Source organism: Loxodonta africana, chromosome X (assembly GCF_030014295.1).
Source record: "Loxodonta africana isolate mLoxAfr1 chromosome X, mLoxAfr1.hap2, whole genome shotgun sequence".
Classification (NCBI taxonomy): Eukaryota; Metazoa; Chordata; class Mammalia; order Proboscidea; family Elephantidae; genus Loxodonta; species Loxodonta africana.
The window spans coordinates 116172936-116191491 of NC_087369.1; the positions used below are offsets into that span (position 1 = coordinate 116172936).

An 18556-nucleotide genomic window follows, 5' to 3' on the forward strand; every position below is an offset into this window, starting at 1 on the left:
CAAGGCTTAAAACCTAAGTGCCATAATTTCTACTCCAGCGATTTTCCCCATTCAGCATACTACTTCCTTAGTATTACTGGTATTGTTTTAGTTTGCAACCTACTCTAGTAAAATCTGTTCATTTAAAATGATGGATATGGGACGTTGACTGGTCCAAGGACCAGAGAGAGATCGTATGGAATGATTTATGGGTCCAAAGTGATTAAGAAGGGAGGGTTCATCGACAGGTTTGTGTAAGGTCAGGACTCTAGAGATGTATTTCCACGATGGACAGAGAGTATCAATTTACCTAAAAATAAGGGGATCTGACTCAAGGTGAGAAGTTTGTTCCTATTGTAGGCCAAAGAGTATATTTGGTGTACTATTCAGTGTGTTTCAGGGTAACATATCACAAATTCTTTCTACCAAGATTATTTGCGTCTCTTAAAAATCACCTGTAACTCATCTGCTTTCAGTATGTTTTGTGTGTGTGTATTTTAATAACTGAGTTAAAAACTCAGGTTGTGTATATATCCACCTGCTCGCTCGCTCACTCACTCGCTCATTCATTCATCTAACGAACAAATATTATAGGAGTATCTCTTGTGTTCCATGCACTATGCCACGGGCTGGCAATGCAGCTCTTAAGAAAATGGATAAAACCCCTGCTGTCATGGAACTTATATCTTAGTGAAGCAGGTAAACAAAGAAAATACCTAATAGTAATAAGATCCCCCCCCAAACTAAAACAGAGTGATACTTTTTTTGTTGCTGTTGTTTTTAATATGGTGCCTTAATGGTGGGCTACATAGATAGAAAGATCAAGGAGGAGGTGGTATTTGAATGATGGGAAGGAGACAGCATGCACAAAATCAGGAACAGAGCCTTCCAAGCCGTGGGAAGAACACATGCAAAGGCCCTATTATGGAATAGACTTGGGGTGTTTGGGTGCCAGATAATAGACCACTGTGCCTGGGGGGTAGTGAATGGGAGTTGGAGATGGAATCAGATGAGGCTGTAGAGGTAGTGGGGGCAAGATTACACAGGGCCTTGCAGGCAGCAGAAAGGAGTTCACATAGTCCTGAGTTTGGATCTCTACTACTTATTACCTGTGTAACTTCAGATAAGTTGCTTAACTTTTGTGAGCTTCAGTTTTCTTATTTGTAAAACGCGGATAATTATTACTTCGCTAGGTTGTGTTTATAAGGACTGGGATAATAAATATAAAGTGAGTAGTACTGTGACAGGTATATAGTATACTCAATAAGTGGATTCCAAATCAAATTTCCCTGACTCTAGAGGCAGTTTCCTCCCACTATATCAAGGGAATAAAGCAATTATAATGTGTTGGTTGATTTTGTGTATAATTTAAAGTAGCGACTATACAAACTTTAGAGATGCAATAAATCTTTGGTATTGCATGAACAACAGCTCTTGCCAGGCAAGGAACTTTAATGCATGTTCCCGTTCTTCTCAGTGCCTCCTAGAAATTCTTATTATATTCATTGACTAAGTGGATCTGCATATCAACGTTACTACTTGCCAGCAACATGCCAAAGGTTTTGAAGTAACCTCAGGAATAGTCAGGTTTTTCCCAAAGGTGCACATCATTATAGCAGCCTCTTCTTTTGCAAATGTTTTCGCTTAATTGTACAAGTTGGAAATGTCAGAATAGTACGTTCATCGACTGAGCTCCAGATGGTAGGTTTTGTTTTTGTTTTGTTAAAAGGAGTGTGGAATGGCAGCAGAGTCCTCTGACTGAAGTCGGATTTGGGTCGTGTAAATTGTTGTGTTTAACATTGAGTAAACACGCACTGAAAAAAGTCACGAGTTATATATTTTTTTCTTTGGTGTACAAAACCCTTGCTGAATGTATTTGATAAGTCGAAAGCCTCATTCATTTTGGGAAGATGTTTATAGAGACATTACCTGTTATCGTAACTATTGATGGTATTTAACATCTGCAGTCTGCTTTAGGTGGTAGAAGAAAGAAATGAAGACTTTTAGAGATGTGTGCATGTATTTTGAATTGCTAGCTTATATTAATTTTCTCTGTGAGCTGTAATGACATGCTAAAATAATAACTCATAGAACATGGACCGTAAAGAAATGTTTCTAAAATTATTTTGTGGAACCAGAAATGTGTATTCTCTTATGTTCAAAATTCACAACTTAGGTCTTTAGAGGTAAGAATGCTACCAGCAGAAACAGATGGTTAGTAATCTATAAAAGTAATGCCATCATGCTGGCTAATATTACACTGCTGTTTCTATAGGTATAACCTCTAACTATAACATGATATACAGCACTTACGGGCCAGAACACTGTTTGCATTTTTTAAAATGCCACGTAAAGGCTACATATTCAAGTACTAGCTTAGTATTCTTGTCAAGTCGTCCTTTCAGGTTAGACTAGGGCTTTGGGTAAGCTGTATTTTGTGATATTCATTGTATAGTATTTGGGAACTAAAATTGGTTCTCATGCAGCATAGATGAATTATTTAACACAGAGAAGCTTGAATAACTGTAAATCCATCACTCTTGTAGAAAATAAAAGCAAATGTTTGGGTTCATTAGGTAAAATCAGTTTATTGAAGTGAAACAAATAAATAAATAAAATTCAACTTACATGCATTCTTAGAGTTTACATATACTAACCTAAATAAATCATTTCTATTTTAAACACTAACCAGAAGAATATCATACTAAAATACTATTTTATTACAAAGATGTCAGTTTCTGTAATTAAACTGAAAATTTATAGACCAGCTGATTTTTTATTGTGAATTAGTGGTCACTGAAAATGTTGCAATTATTTCTTAGAGGCCATATCACATAAAGTGAAAATTGAGCATTCATTTGCATATATACAAATTAAAACGCCCTCTCCCTCTTGTTCATTCTCACCTATCTGTAAGATATTCTATCTTGTATTTCTTCCTGTTTGCTTCTAAATGTAAGCACTGCTTAGAGTTTCTTACTTGGCCTTCTATTCTCACTTTCCGTATTCTCCTTGGAAATCTTGAACACAGATTTATTAGTACTAACACGTTGGCAGTGTTGCCAAGTGGTTCAGCATACAGTCCCTTGAGTCAGACAGACCTGGGATCAAATTCAGGCTCTACCACTTACCAGCACTGTGACCTCACTCAAGCTTTCTAAGTAAGTCTCAGTTTCTTGGTCTGTAAAAACACTGTTGTTAGCTGTGTCACGGATACCATGCACAGTGGAGCAAAACAGTGTCTGGTCCTCATTGACTGCAGATTGGACCTTTGTGATCCATAGGGTTTTCACTGCCTGATTTTTAGAAGTATATCGCCAGACCTTTCTTCTAAGTCCACCTTAGTTGGCAAGATCCACCGAAACCTGTTTAGCATCATAACAACGAGCAAGTCTCCACTGACAGATGGTTGGTAGCTGTGTATGAGAGGTGCACTGGCTGGGAATCCAAGCTGGGTCTTCTGCATGAAAGGCAAAAATTCTACTACTGTACCAATACCTCAGCTGTAAAAACCAAAATACTACTTATCACTTACCTTAGAGGGGCTGCTAAAACCTGGGAAGCATCTTAGTTCCTCTATCCTAACTGCCACACCATCCTCATTCCAATTTACTTACCAAGTGTATGTCCTAAAACACTTTCTGATCCAGTCTTTTATTTCTGACAGCGATGTTAATGTTAGTTCCTCATCAAATTCGCCCTTGGGGTGGTTTTAATAGACTTCAAGCATGTTTATTACTTCCATTCTCTCCCCAGTAGCTTCTACATACTTCTTTGCCCAAGCCATCATTTAAAACCCTGTGGAGCACAGTTCTCTACTCTGACACACATGGGATCACCATGAGTGAGTCCATTCCATGGCAACTGATTAGATTGCATTTGGAAATGGCACTGTTCAAGAGCCTTCCAGGCTTTTGTTATCCTACTCCTTCCTCCTTTGTTAACCTTATCTTCATTTAAAATTTATTTTACCAGTTTCCATTCTTCAAGAACCAGATGTTCTGCCTGACCTCTGATAGTTCCACTCACCAATAGATAACTGTCTTAGTTATCTAGTGCTGCTAAAACAGAAATACCACAAGTATATGGCTTTAACAAACAGAAATTTATTCTTTCACAGTTTAGATGGCTAGACGTCTGAATTCAGAGTGCCAGCTCTAGGGGAAGGCTTTCTTTCTCTGTCAGCTCTGGAAGAAGGTCCTTGTGTCCTTTCAATATCTGTGGGTCCAGGCATTCCTTGTCTCCTCCTTTGAACATCTGTGGGCCTGGCGTTCCTTGTAGATCTCCATGTGTCTTGCCATCAGTCTTCCCCTGGGTCTAAGAGGTTCTCAGCACAGGGAACCTGGGCCAAAGGATATGCTCCACTCCCTGCTCTTCTTTTTTGGTGGTAGGACGTCCATTTCTCTCTGCTTGCTTGCTTCTCTCTCCTTCTCTCTTGTCATGCTCTAAGGAAACCTACTGCAGAGACAGGTTATTTTAGAAATCAACGCGTCATTAAAAAAAAACTAGAAATGATCTAATAAAGTGATAAATATTTAAAATGGGACTTTATTAAAGTGGCAGTGTGCCCGCAATCAATAGTTCTACAAAAGAGAGAAACAAAAAAACACAGATATGTTTTTTATTTATTCCATAACCTGAACCCATTCAGCACCTTCCTAGTAACTACAGCAGTTTCTCAAATTTGAGCAAAATGTAGCCCCCTTTTAAAGGAGAAGCCTTCTCAAAGATCCTAGGTGTTGACATAATTTTTTTTATTATACTGTTTAATTATGTGCCAACACAAAATAAAACATAAAGCATGCCAATAGCTCTTATATAACTTATAAAACAAAAAACAAACATACATATTAAACAAAAATGAAAAACCAATAAAATTTAAATCAACAACATTATTTTAAGCGATGAAGGATGTTTTGCTGAACTCAAATTGCGTCTCATAATGTGAATACACTACAGTGCAGGCACTTTTGAGTTCTCTGTGCCTAGAATGCTCTAACCAAACCAGTTGCCAAGGAGTCAATTCTGACTCATGCCAACAATATGTGTAGGCTGACCTGATTCTACCACAAGTTTTCTTTATTGGATCTATGGTGAAATTTCTATTAGTACAGCATACTACATTGTCATTTGGTCTTTATTTAGTATCAATGTATTGTTTTCATACTAACATTATCTGTATCCTCAATAGCTTGAGAAAGTAGTGCTTGCTGCTAACATTGCTAAATGCAAATGTGGATGCTGAGTTTAGGTGGCAGTACTTGTTATAAGGTTATAAGGTGGTTATCCAGGTGATCCAGCTTATGATTAATTTTATAACACCTATTTTAGAAATGAAACTGCGGAGTTTAAAATTATCTTGTAGAGCTCAGGGACAATTAAGAATATTTTTGAGGTTCCCAGTGCTAAAAACATTAGCCCAGATTAAAATTTAAGTTCCTACACGGACTGGTCTTAATCTTATTTCCTAAAACCACCCTACACGCGCACACGCGCGTGCACACGCACACACACACACCCCACCCTGTACACACACACACACACACACATACACACACATACATTTTGAGCTCCAGGCTTGTTGACCTACTAGCAAATCCCAAACATGGCATGTTCTGTTATTCCCCAATATACACTGTATCTATTGATTAAAATTACCTCTCTCTGTCCTGGGAGAATACCTACTCATCTTTTGCCAGAACTTCTTCTCCTAAATAGAATTTGGTCGTGTATCCTTCACATTCCCATAGCACCCCATATTTACTTCTATTATGGCACCTACCACATTGTTTCGTACAGGTCTGCTTATTTTTCCTCACTCAACTCCAAAAAATATAACCTCTTCGATGGCAGGGGTTATGTCCTGGTTTATCTCTGTTCTCCCAGCTCCAGGAACCTCATGGGAACTCAATATATGTTGAATGAATATATTCTATTATGAAAAGGACACCATAGATGCCTGACTCTCTGTAGTGTTTTTCTATTCTTTTTTTTTTTTTTAAGGAAATGTAAACCTGGATAATCAACATGTGTTCAGAGAATATGGCGGCCAATTAAAATTTTATACTTTACAAAAGAAAAGCTTCCGCTTTAGAATGTACATGGTGCCATACTCTGAATCATAGATTCAAAAGGACAAGCCCTTAGAGATCATCTAGCTTACTGGGTTTAAAACATTATTTAACATCGTATGCAAAGGAAATCATTTGTGGAAGGAATATGAATATATAAAACAAATAAGCGTGTAAATAACCTCATTATAGGGGTAGGAGAGGACTTGGCACCCCCGCACCATGAGCCTTCGCTTGTACACATCCCCTCCTCAGCCCCCAAGGCAACTGCTAAAGGAACCCCGTGGCCCCTCAGGACACAGCTGGAAAACAATGGCATCATCTCCTACTTAAAATAGGAATTCTTTCTGAAAGTCTCTGACAGATGAACATCCCACTTCTGCCTGAATAATTTAGCTAATGAGAAACTGATAATTTCATAACACCAGTAATTCTTTCACTAGGCAATTTTTTTAAAGGAAAAAAACCCCACCAAATCCATTGCTGTCAAGTCGATTCCGACTTGTAGCGACCCTATAGGACAGAGTAGAACTGCCCCTTAGAGTTTCCAAGGAGCTCTTTGTGGATTCAAACTGCCAACCTTTTGGTTAGCACCTGCAGCACTTAACCCCTGAGCCACCAGGGTTTCCTTTTTAACGAAAGTGCTTATTAAATTAACAATAAAATAAGATGTAATAATAGGAAATGTTAACTGAGTGCTTATTGTATGCCAAGCACTGTGCTAAGTATTTTACCTGGATTCTTATTTCTTCCTTAAAACTACCCTGAAGGTAGATACTATATTATTCCCATTTTGTAGATAAGGAATTTGGAGTCCAGGAAGTAAAAAAAAATAGTGACTAAGCCCCTACATTGACACAGCTATTAAGGGTCAGAAATCAAACAACTTATTGCATTGGGCAAATCTGCTGTGAAAGATCTCTTCGAAGTGTTGAAAGGCAAAGATATCACCTTGAGGACTAAGGTGCCCATGACCCAAGCCATGGTATTTTCGATCATCTCATATGCATCTGAAAAGTGGACAATGAATAAGGAAGACTGACGGAGAACTGATACCTTTGAATTATGGTGTTGGTGAAGCATATTGAATATACTGTGGACTGCCAGAAGAATGAACAAATCTGTGTTGGAAGAAGTATAGCCAGAATACTCCTTAGAAGCGAGGATGGTGAGACTTTGTCTCACGTACTTTGGACGTGCTATAAGGAGGGACCAGTCCCTGGAGAAAGACACCATGCTTGGTAAAATAGGTCAGAAAAAAAGAGGAAGACCCTCCCCGAGATAGGTTAACACAGTGGCTGCAACATTGGGCTCAAACACAGCTACAGTTGTGAGGATGGTGCAGGACTGGGCAGTGTTTCATTCTGTTATGCATAGGAACGCTATGAGTCAGAACTGACTCAGTGGCACCTAATAACAACATTACAAGCAAGGAATATTCTTGAAACATATGTCCACTTTTTCTTTTTGTTATAACCATCCACTGAGAGCAAATTGTGCTCCCCTGAGTATGGTTTCATACTATGTAAAGAATTTAGACGAAATGGAACTCTAGAGTTTGAGTTGTTCTAGCCTTACTTCTGCCAGTTGTTTGCTTTTTATACAATTTCACAAAGTCATGATTTCTCTGTGGCTCAACTTTCAAAATTGCAACAATAACAACAAAAAAAGTTTTTAGTAAATCTTGCCCTATTGTTGGACTCAGATGAAATTGTATAACATGGAAAGTATTGATAAATGTTCATGGTATAGAAATGTAAGGTATTGTTTATATCTAAATTTATGAATCCCATTCAGTGTCAAAGATGCACATTCATTTATTAACATGCCAGTTATTCTCAGATTTTTTACTTTGTTTTCCCATTCCATTTTGGATATTTTAGTATTGATGCACCTCCCATCAGCAGGTAGGCAAGGGATTGAATAAAATCAGATTGTTCATCTTGGATGATAGGACTTATAAAATATTTGGCAGGTTAGGAGGTTGAAAATAATGGAGTGATTTTTTGTTTTGTTTTGTGGAAAGAATTTTTATTTCATTTACAATTTATAGCTTGATTATCTACTTAAAATGTAGTTTCTATCTAGGTTGTAGGAAATACTATATAACCTGCAAAAGTATTAAACTGGCTTTCTTACAGTGTCTTAAAGTTACTTTTGGAATTGGATCTATAAAGTAGTAAAGCAGGGAGAGAAAATGTTGTCATTAAGTATCTTCATAGTCTTTGCCCCAACATAACAAATCCTGATAAAATTTTCACTATTGATCTCTTCCTTCAGTGGTATGTTAAAGAAGCTGGCTGTACCAAATACAGTTAGTATCCCATAATCCTTGATCAAATCCTACCTAATATTTTAAGATGTTACTTAAACTTTATTTATAATGATTGCATGCTTTCTCTCCCTTCCTGAGGCAGAGTATAAATATAGTGTAATTACAAAATAGAGGAAACATGTTACCATGGGGGTTATTAACTTAATTTGTGCCATGGAGCCTTTTTGCAGTCTGGTGAGCCTATTGTATACCTTCTCAGAATCATATTTTTTAAATGTAAAGCATAAATTATATAGGATTATAAAGAAAAGCAATTATTTTAGAATATACTTATTAATGTTTTAAAATTGTGATACATTACAGAGAAATGGAAACTTAATGCTTACAAAAAAACCTGTACATGAATGTTCATAGCAGTTTTATAATAGCCAGGACCTGGAAACAACCCAAATGTCCTTCAAGGTGTGAATGGTGAAACAAACTGTGGTATATCCTATATCCATGGCATGGAGTACTACTCAGCAATAAATAGAAACCAACTCAAATGAATCCTCCGGCATTATACTGAGTGGAAAAAGCCCATGCCAACAGACTAAATACTGTATGATTTCATTTATATGACATTCTTGAAAACATGAAATTATAGAAATGGTGAACAGATTAGTGGTTGCCAGTGGTGGTTAAGAAAGGGCAAAAAGAGAGGTATTTGTATTGACGGAACTGTTCTGTTTCTTGATTGTTTTGGTAGATACATGAATCTGCACATGTGATAAGATTACTTAGAGCTAAATACACACAAGTACAAGTAAGTGTGAGGAAGTATGAATAACATAGGTAAATTTTTTCAACATCAGTATCCCAGTTGTGATATTGTTATATTGTTTTGCAAGATGATACCATTGAGGGAGACCAGGGATCTCTCTGCATTATTTCTTACAACTGCATGCATATTTATAATTATCTCAAAATAGAAAGTTTAATTTAAAAAATTGAGGCACAGCAATATTTACAATATGTGTTAAATAAGGGGTAAAGTAGTCTGTTATATAACTGGTAATTTCGAAGAAGTGATGGGCATAAACAATATTCAGAGTTATAGGCCCACAAGTGTAGTGTCTGGTGGGATATGGAAATAATTGTGATTTGTATTGGAGAGCAAGTCACAGGTGCTGCTAATACCACTGTGGTCTATTGCCTTCATTCATAATTGAACAAAATCCTAAATTTCCCTTAGAGGTTACTAAAAATAAAGATGTATTTTTTTCTTCTTCCATGGTCAATACCCCACTGAATTGGTATGCCAGATTAAGAACCCTTGGGTTTCTACCTAAATATCTATTTACATTTCTTTATCTGATACATCTAAGGGGCCTTTGTCAAATAAAAGATAAACATAATGCTCATACTATCCTTACCAAGTACTGTGGATTAGGCATTGCAGATTTACTCGGTGTCATTCACTCACATGCACATTATCTACCATAATTGCTTAATGCTAGTTTTGAAAGGCAAATATGGGTAGATTCTTAGTATAGAGTTGTTGTTATTAGGTGTCATTGAGTTGGTTCTAACTCATAGTGATCCTGTGTACAACAGAATGCAGCACAGCCCAGTCCTGGGCCATCCTCACAATCGTTGCCATGTTTGAGCATATTGTTGCAGCCACTGTATCTATCAGTCCATCTCATTGAGAGTCTGCCTCTTTTTTGCTGACCCTTTACTAAGCATGAGTAGACCACACGTATTAAGTCTGATATGAAAGAGAAACCTGTCAGACTGATTGCTTATTATACACATTACCTAATTTGAAATACCAATTGTTGTTGTTGTTAGGTGCTGTTGAGTCGGTTATGGCAAATAGTGACCCTGTGTATAACAGAATGAAACACCACCTGGTCCTAAATGTCAATAAATGTTTTAATTTGCTTTCACTAGCAAATCATTTAGTGGTGGTTTAGCCTGTCATTAGGGAGCCCTGGTTGTGCAATGGTTAAGTACACAGCTGCTAAACAAGAAGTCATTGGCGGTTCGAACCTACCAGCTGCTCTGTGGGAGACAGATGTGACAGTTGGCTTCAGTAAATGTTATAGTCTTGGAAACCCTATGAGGCAGTTCTGCTCTGTCCTATAGGGTTGCTAGGAGTCGAAATAGACTTGATGGCAGTGGGGTTTTGGGTTAGCCTTTCAGACCAAATGAAGTTGTGTTTTACAATAATGAAGTTCAGTGTTTTGGGATAAACATTCTGCTTTAAAATATCACCCTTTTGCTTCAGTTATTTTTAAAACTTCTTGTGTATTTAACTGAGAAATTATTTCAAGTATTCTCTCTAAACTCTCTAAATACGTGTTTTACAACAAAAGAAATAACAATCGAGTCATAGAATTTAAATGTGTATTTAGAGTTTCTTTGTGTTCTTGGCATTTCTAAGAATACATATGCTGAAGGAATGATTTAAGCATTTGTTTTGTGATGGTCTTATTTTTCTAATTTGGGAGTGAGATGCTTAATCTGATATTTAATATATTAGAAGCTTCAATAAGTACACAATAAACAATTTCGATATAGGAAACCTTATACTTCAATTAAACATTTTGGCTAATCATACTTAAGTTCAGTTAATCAAAGCCTTTTGGGATAAATGGCATGTATAATCAGAATTACGACGGTTCTAAATTACTGTTTAAAAGCATTTTTTTCTCTCCTAGAGTTTGGAATATGTTCTCTTATTTTGAGTATTACTTTCAGCTTCTGAACATGCCTTAATTCATCACAGTGTGTCCTGCAAAGGGAAATGACAGTATATGAAGTTATCTCATGACAGTGATTTTCTGCATAGGTCTTTTCTTTAAGTCCTTGAATTGATAACATGTTAATTTTTAGTATCTTTTACCCTACATTTCTTTTATGCAATTATATGAATTCTCACTGCAAACTGCATATGAAATAATTTGAAATGTTTTAATGTAATAAATTCATTTTAAAATACCTTTTGCGTGTTTTGGTAAATGAGCTACTTAACTCTAATAGTCTCCCTTTAAGAGATGTTTTTCTTATGTAAATGGAGAGAAGCCATCTAAAGATTCAGCAACATTTTTGGAATTACATAGCCCACTAATATGCTACTGTCAGAATAAATAGGTAGATTGACATGGATCGGGCACTTATTTTGTGTTTCCTTTCCCTACTCGAAGTCAAGGAACTGATGATGAGGAAAATTACTTTTCGATTTCTTATGCTTTTAAAGTGATAGAAGCTTCTCAAAGAACAGCACTCTGAACTTTTGTAGATATAATTCCAAATTTTTTAATCTATAACATCGCATCTTCAGAGACCTGCAGTGGTAGATAAGAAGCTGTCTTGATTGAAGTAGCCGAAGAAACATGACTGTCTTAGGGTTTATAAATCATGGTCGATAATAGTGACGATATTACTGTTTTCATGACAATTATATTGTCCTTCCTGTTTGAAAATAGACCACTGATTGTAATTGCTATCTGTGTGCACTCTGTTGCTGAAAAGAACTGTGTACAATCCGTAGTTCCCATCTGCAGCAAGATACCTTTACAGCTTAGAACTGTCACGTCTTTCCTCAAATTATAAGTAAATCTGTATTTACATTAAATAATGACAGATCATGTTCAGAATGTCAGTCTGAAATCTGAAGTGGTATGTCCATTGCAAACTTAAAGTTTATACTGCTCACCTGGTTTTGATATTAACCAGAATATCAGAGTAGAGGAAACATGTGATAATTAAACTGACCCAAAGTACCTTTTGGTTCTTTGTGTACTGTCTTAGAATAATGCAGGCATAGTCAACACTGACAAGTATCTCCATCCCAATGATTTTCAAATTAAAGAATGACTTCAAATTAGGAAAGCTTTTTGTTCACCTAGCTTTGCAATAGCATGATGTACTCTTAATTGCTAACTTTGTCTGCATTATTTTTTAAAGATCAAATGGGCACAGTGGTAATTTTCATTAATCTCCTACAGAGCAGCTAATTAAAATTTCCATTATTATCCATCCATTATCTAGTTGTTTCCTTTGTTCAGTATCAGGACAGGATGTTAATAATAAGCCATTCTTGTATTACAACCCTATTAAATATAGTGAGAATTAGTTTAATCTATTGCACTGTTTTGTTTTTAGATGATTGATATTATGTTGCACCATATTGATTATGCTGAAGATACTTTGACATTTTATAATGGAGATTTCACAATTAAATACTTGTTGAGTTTTTTTGCTCCACATTGGAAAAAGTGAAGTATAGTGGAAAAAGGAGGACCAGAATATTTATGTTTTAGTCCCGCAACCTCAGTAATTATATGAACTTGGGCGGTCACCTTGATTCTCTATCTCTGTAATGAGGATATTGGACAGACTGATTTTCGAGGGCCAGTCAAGCCTTAACGTTCTATTTACGTTTTCATAATGTTCACGTATGAGCTTATGTTGAAACCCCAAAGTCATTCTAAGCTTGGTAAAAGGTATTTGTTTTATAAGATGATGTGTTTTGACTTGTTCCATTAGATTGTTTGCTTCCATTCTCCTTACTCACAGATTATCCCAAATTACATAATTTAAACTCGTTTCTAAGACTTGGAGGCATGATCCCCAAGACTATAGACAGGGAAACTGTTTCGTAGGCCTGATTAGACTAACCCTGTAGAAGACGAGTTGGAAGAAGAGAATTAAATTTGCTGAGCAGTTTATCTGTGTCTACAACACAACATATAATAAATGCCTGTTTTAGACGCTTTAAGTGTAATGTCTTATTTAATTGTCAAAACAAACATGAAAGGTAGGAGGAGTTTATTGCCCCCTGTATCATGGATGAGCAAACACGTTTATAGAAATTAGTTAAAGAGCCTACCCACAGATTACCTACCAGGTAAGTAATGGGGCCATGATTCAAGCCCAGGTGGCAAAGTCTGAGCAGTTCTCAATATCCCATACACTTGCTCTATTTTCCTGCTCTGTACTCAGCATCCCAGAATATATTGTAACTGGAAGACTCAGATCTATAATATCGTGAAGTAAAGCTTAAGCTGAGCTTAGAAGTTTTAGCATGTTGAAACTCACTAGTTGTTCACCTCCTTGTTTCTTCATTCATCCATCCAAGAAATAAGTACTGAGTGCTTATTGTGTGTCAGGCGTTGTGTTAAGATATGGGAATATGAGAATGAACAAGGCAGGCAAGATTCTTGTCTCATGTTGTAGTGAGGAAGACACAGGAAACAAGTAAATTACTAAAGATAAATTTAGATAGGGCTAGTACTATGAACGAAATTTTAAACGGTGTTGTGATAATATCTGGAGTGTGCCAGGGAGTGAGATGAGACTTGAGTGATGCGGAGCCAGCAATGGAGAGGTCTGGGTAAGAGTCTTCCAGGCAGAGAAAAAGGCAAATAACAAAGGTCATTGGACAGGAATAAACTCTATTTACAAGCCTACAGGGGAGAATCAGTAGGGGCTTTTTATCCTTTAATTAAGAAAATCAGTTAAGGATTGTAAGAAAGTGATATGTGATTATAGCTAAATTTTAATTTTTTGTAATGGTCTTTTTTAGCATAATTTTATTTTGTTATTAATATACATAGCAAAACATACACTAATTCAACAGTTTCTTCTTGTACCATTTAGTAACATTGATTACACTCTTCGAGTTGTATAAACATTCTCACCCTTCTTTTCTGAATTGTTCCTCCCCTATTAACATAAACTCACTGCCCCCTAAGGTTTCTACCTAATCTCTTGAGTTGTCATTTTGATCCCATATAGATAGTTCTTGAGAGAGCATAATTCTTAAGGCAGAGATTTTTTACTAGTTAAGCTAGAGTGTTTTTTACTTTTAATAAGACTTCAGGAGATATTTTGGTTTAAAGTTTAAAGATTACCTCAGGGCAACAGTTTTGGGGTTCATCCAACCTTCCTAGTTCCAGGAAGTCTGGGGTCCATGAGAATTTGAAATTCTATTCTGCATTTTGATCAGGATACTTCTATGAAATATTTGATCAAAATGTTCAGTAACAGTAACCAGGCACCGTACAGTTCTTCTGGTCTCATGGCCAAATTGTTCATGGAGGCAATTAGCCACACATTCCATATCCTCTTCCTATTCCTGACTTTCTTTCTTTGTCGGTCTAGTTGAATAAAAAAAAAAAAAAAAATTTTTTTTTAATAGAGACCTATTATTGTGCTTTGGATGGCTGCATGCAAGCTTTTAAGACCCTAGGCACCACTCACTGAACTAGGAGGTAGAACAGGGGCACTAAACATATTATTAGGCCAATTAACTGGGATGGCCCATGAAACCATGACCCTAAACCTCCAAACCAAGAAACCAAATCCCATGAGGTTTTTGATTGTGCCTAATCAGCCTCAGCAATTACTCTTTCTTTTTTGTTGCTGTTGTAAATATATTTATCACACAACTTTTGCCACTTGAGCTTTTTACAACTTATTGACAGCAATTATAACAGTAGACTGTGCAGCCCTACCCTTAATCAACGCGATACTTCCGTGACTGCTAACCCCACTTTTCCTCCTCCCTCCCGCCCTTGGTAACTACTAATAAACTTTGTTAACTATACATTTGTCTTTTCTTGTCTTTTTATATAAGCAAAGTCATACAACACTTGTCCTTATGTGACTGACTTAGTTCCCTCAGCATAATGTCTTCCAGCTCCATCCATATTGTAGCATGTTTCAAGACTTCATTTCTCCTACTGGCTGAATAGTATTCCATTGTGTGTACATACCACGTTTTGTTTATCCATTCATCTGTTGATGGGCTTTTAGATTGTTTCAACCTTTTGGCTATTGTGAATATGCTACAGTGAACACTGGTGTACAAGTCTCTGACTTTCTGCTTTCAAGTCTTTTGGGTGTATACCTACGAGTGGAAGTGCTGGATCATATGGTAGTTCTATTTTTTGTTTTTTGAGGCAGTGCCACACCGTTTTCCACAAAAGCTGTGCCATTTTGCATTCCCAACAGCAGTGCATAAGGGTTCTAATTTCCCCACATACTCATCAACATTTGTTGTTTTCTGATTTTTTTTTTTTTTAATCTTAGTGGGAGTGAAATTGTACTAGTAGTTTTTGGGGATATTTGGTGCATGTGGTAAATAGATCCATTCATTGTGACTGATAGACTTTCTATTGATGTAGAAAGTGAGTTGATTCAGCAAAAATAAAAGTATAATTTTAAAATTTCAAAATTTATGCTATAAATGTTTTCCTTGCTGTTATTTCTTGTGTATCTGTAGCCTGAAGAGATGGGTAATTAAGTTATGTTGTGTGCTGCCGAGTCGATTCCAACTCATAGCGACCTTGTTGGACAGAGCAGAACTGCCCCATAGGGTTCCCTAGGCTTTAATCTGTCTGGGAGCAGATTGCCAGGTCTTTTCTCCTGTGGAGCAGCTAGTGGGTTTGAACTACAAACCTTTCAGTTAGAAGCTAAGAGCTTAACTGTTGCGTCGCCCACCCATTGTCCATTGCCGTTGAGTTGATTCTGCCTCATACATTTGATTCTGACTCATACAGACCTTATAGGACAGAGTAGAACTGCCCCACAGGGTTTCCAAGGATGGAAATCTTTACCGAAGCAGATGGCCACATCTTTCTCCTGTGGAGTGGCCGATGGGTTCAAAAAGTTGCTTTCACTACTGTCACTACCCAACTTACACTGTGTCACTAAAAACACAGTCACTAAAAAAAAAAACACAGTCACTAGGGCTCCTTAAATAAGTTATAGGAATGTGGAAATGATTTCATGGAAATGTTTTTACTTACTGTGCCATGTATGGAGCGCTGGTGGCGCAGTGGTTAAGAGCTCGGCTGCCAACCAAAAGGTCAGGAGTTTGAATCCACCAGCCATTCCTTGAAAACCCTATGAGGCAGTTCTACTCTGTCCTATAGAATCACTATAGGATTGCTATGAGTCAGAATTAACTGGACAGCAATGGGTTTGTTTGGTATTGTTCCATCTATATGGTGACTCATGAAGTATAGTTCATGAACTTGTACTATTTATCCTAACGAAGTATGAAAACGATTTTCAAGTCAGTGGCCAATACACAAAATACGCATTGCCATCGAGTTGATTCCGACTCATAGGGACCCTACAGAACAGGGTAGAATTACCCCATAGAGTTTCCAAGGAGCAACTGGTGGATTCAAACTGGTGACCTTTTGGTTAGCAGTGGAGCTCTTAACCGCTTCGCCACCAGGGCTCCATAGATGAAATATGGGAACTAAAAGGACGAAATTGTATTCTTTGTTCTGTACTTGTTAGGGACAAATTCAGCAATAGCACACATTTATTGAAGGCTCACTAAATTCAGGCGCTGTGTTAGGCACTTGGCATACATGGAGTTCGCATCTAGGAGAGACTCTACCACAGTGTTTTAAGTGCTATCATAGTTATATTGCTATAGCGCTGTATGATAATAGAGTTCCCTACATGTTATAAGGATTTATCAGGCTTTAAGCATTTATTATTTAATGGATTTTTTAATTCAGAAAATTAAGTATGATCAACAATTTCTATATTGAGAAATCATTCCCAATAAAAAGTCAAATAGTATGAAACCCTAGGGAATCCATTTCTCATTATCAGCACATTTTTTTTTCTTTTTTAAAAATTTGCTATTCTTTAATGGTATGATTTCTACCAAATGGAAAAAAATGCCTTCCTTAATATAACAGAATATAACAGAAAGTGAGTGTAATTTTTATGAACTTGGAAAATGGGACTCGAGCGAGAGTCAGGGGAATACATTTATAATCCAGGAAAGGGGCAGTTATGGTGATATATGTCTAGAATATGAAACTGTGAGTTATTAGTACAATGAATGTGTTGATATTTTCCTCTCAGCCTTTTCCCCAAACTATTCATATAGTTATATCAAGGTGATGACGCTTAAGGAGCTGTGATGAGATAATGAGTTCTAGAAGTAATCCCAGGTATATTGGCAATAAAAACTAGTTGCTGCCCTGGTTTCATAGTGGTTAAGTGCTTGGCTGCCAACCTGAAGACTGGTGGTTTGTACCCACCATCACCTCTGTGGGAGAAAGATGTGGCAGGCTGCTTCCAGAAAGATTACAGCTTTGGAAACCGTATGGGGCAATTTTGCTGTGCCCTATAGGGTCACTATGAGTCGGATTCAACTCGATGGCAACGAGTGGGTTATCAAATAAATGCCTTTAATGACTTTTTAAGATTAATCTATAACATAGAAGTAACAGGAAGGGATAGTTGGGAATTGGTGAATGCCTTAGACTGATTTGATTAACTAACATGCTAACTGGAGAGTGTATTGTTTGGTATTTTAATTACCCTTTTCACTTTTTTTTTTTGAGATAGAGTGATACTATATTTCAGTAGAGTTGGGTTTTACATAATGTTTTATACTCATCTTCTTTATACTTTCCAATTCTCTCTACTGTCTTTTGTAGAATGTAGACATCTTAACTAGGAACATGAATTAGATGATTCTTAAATGTGCATCCTGTGGGCTAAAGTTAATCCTGATGCCTGGATTATAAATTTAAGCACCCCTGTCATTGAGACTTTATACAATTAAAGTCCATATTCTGTGAGTCCCAGGACATAAGCACCAGCAGTGTATTTTTCTTTTAAACGAGGGTGAGGAGCGTGTTGTGATATATGCAATTTAACACGGTTATTTCTCTGATCAAGAATTGTTAAGTGCCTAGCACTTTGTACACTTTCTCAGATAGTAAATATTCAATGTGTTCTTATTCTTCAATCTTTTTACAAAACTGTTGTCTTTAATGGTATCATTTATTCTTTTATAGGGAGGGCTGAAAAACAGCAAACATGAATGTACCCTGTCTTCACAAGAGTATGTTCATGAATTACGATCTGGTATTTCAGATGAGAAACTTCTTAATTGCCTAGAATCCTTGAGAGTTTCTTTAACCAGCAATCCTGTCAGGTAAGTAGTTCTTATCATTTTGGTATGATTAATATAATTTGTACTGTATGTAATTATTTGGAAATATAATCAGTTTCGTCATTTTAATCCCCAAATTTTGAGACTAGAAGCCTGATATTATTTAATAAGATTGTAAACATTTAAAAAATATAGTCACTATGACCTCCAATAATGTGCAACTTTAAGAATATAAACATTACTTGGATATTTAATTCCTCCTCAGTTATATAAAGTATAGCATCAGAAGTTAAATATCTATGT

At 36.6% G+C, this 18556-nt stretch overlaps 1 protein-coding gene across 10 annotated transcripts in view; it reads left to right on the plus strand.

Annotated features, from left to right (window-relative positions):
- Positions 1–18556, plus strand: part of DIAPH2 (diaphanous related formin 2) — a 940735-nt gene that overhangs the window by 210550 nt on the left and 711629 nt on the right. For all 10 annotated transcript variants that reach the window (XM_064277942.1, XM_064277941.1, XM_064277943.1 and 7 more), the window contains one exon: positions 18156–18295. In XM_064277942.1, coding sequence (XP_064134012.1) covers positions 18156–18295 — 140 coding nt within the window. The remainder of the gene's footprint in view (positions 1–18155; positions 18296–18556) is intronic.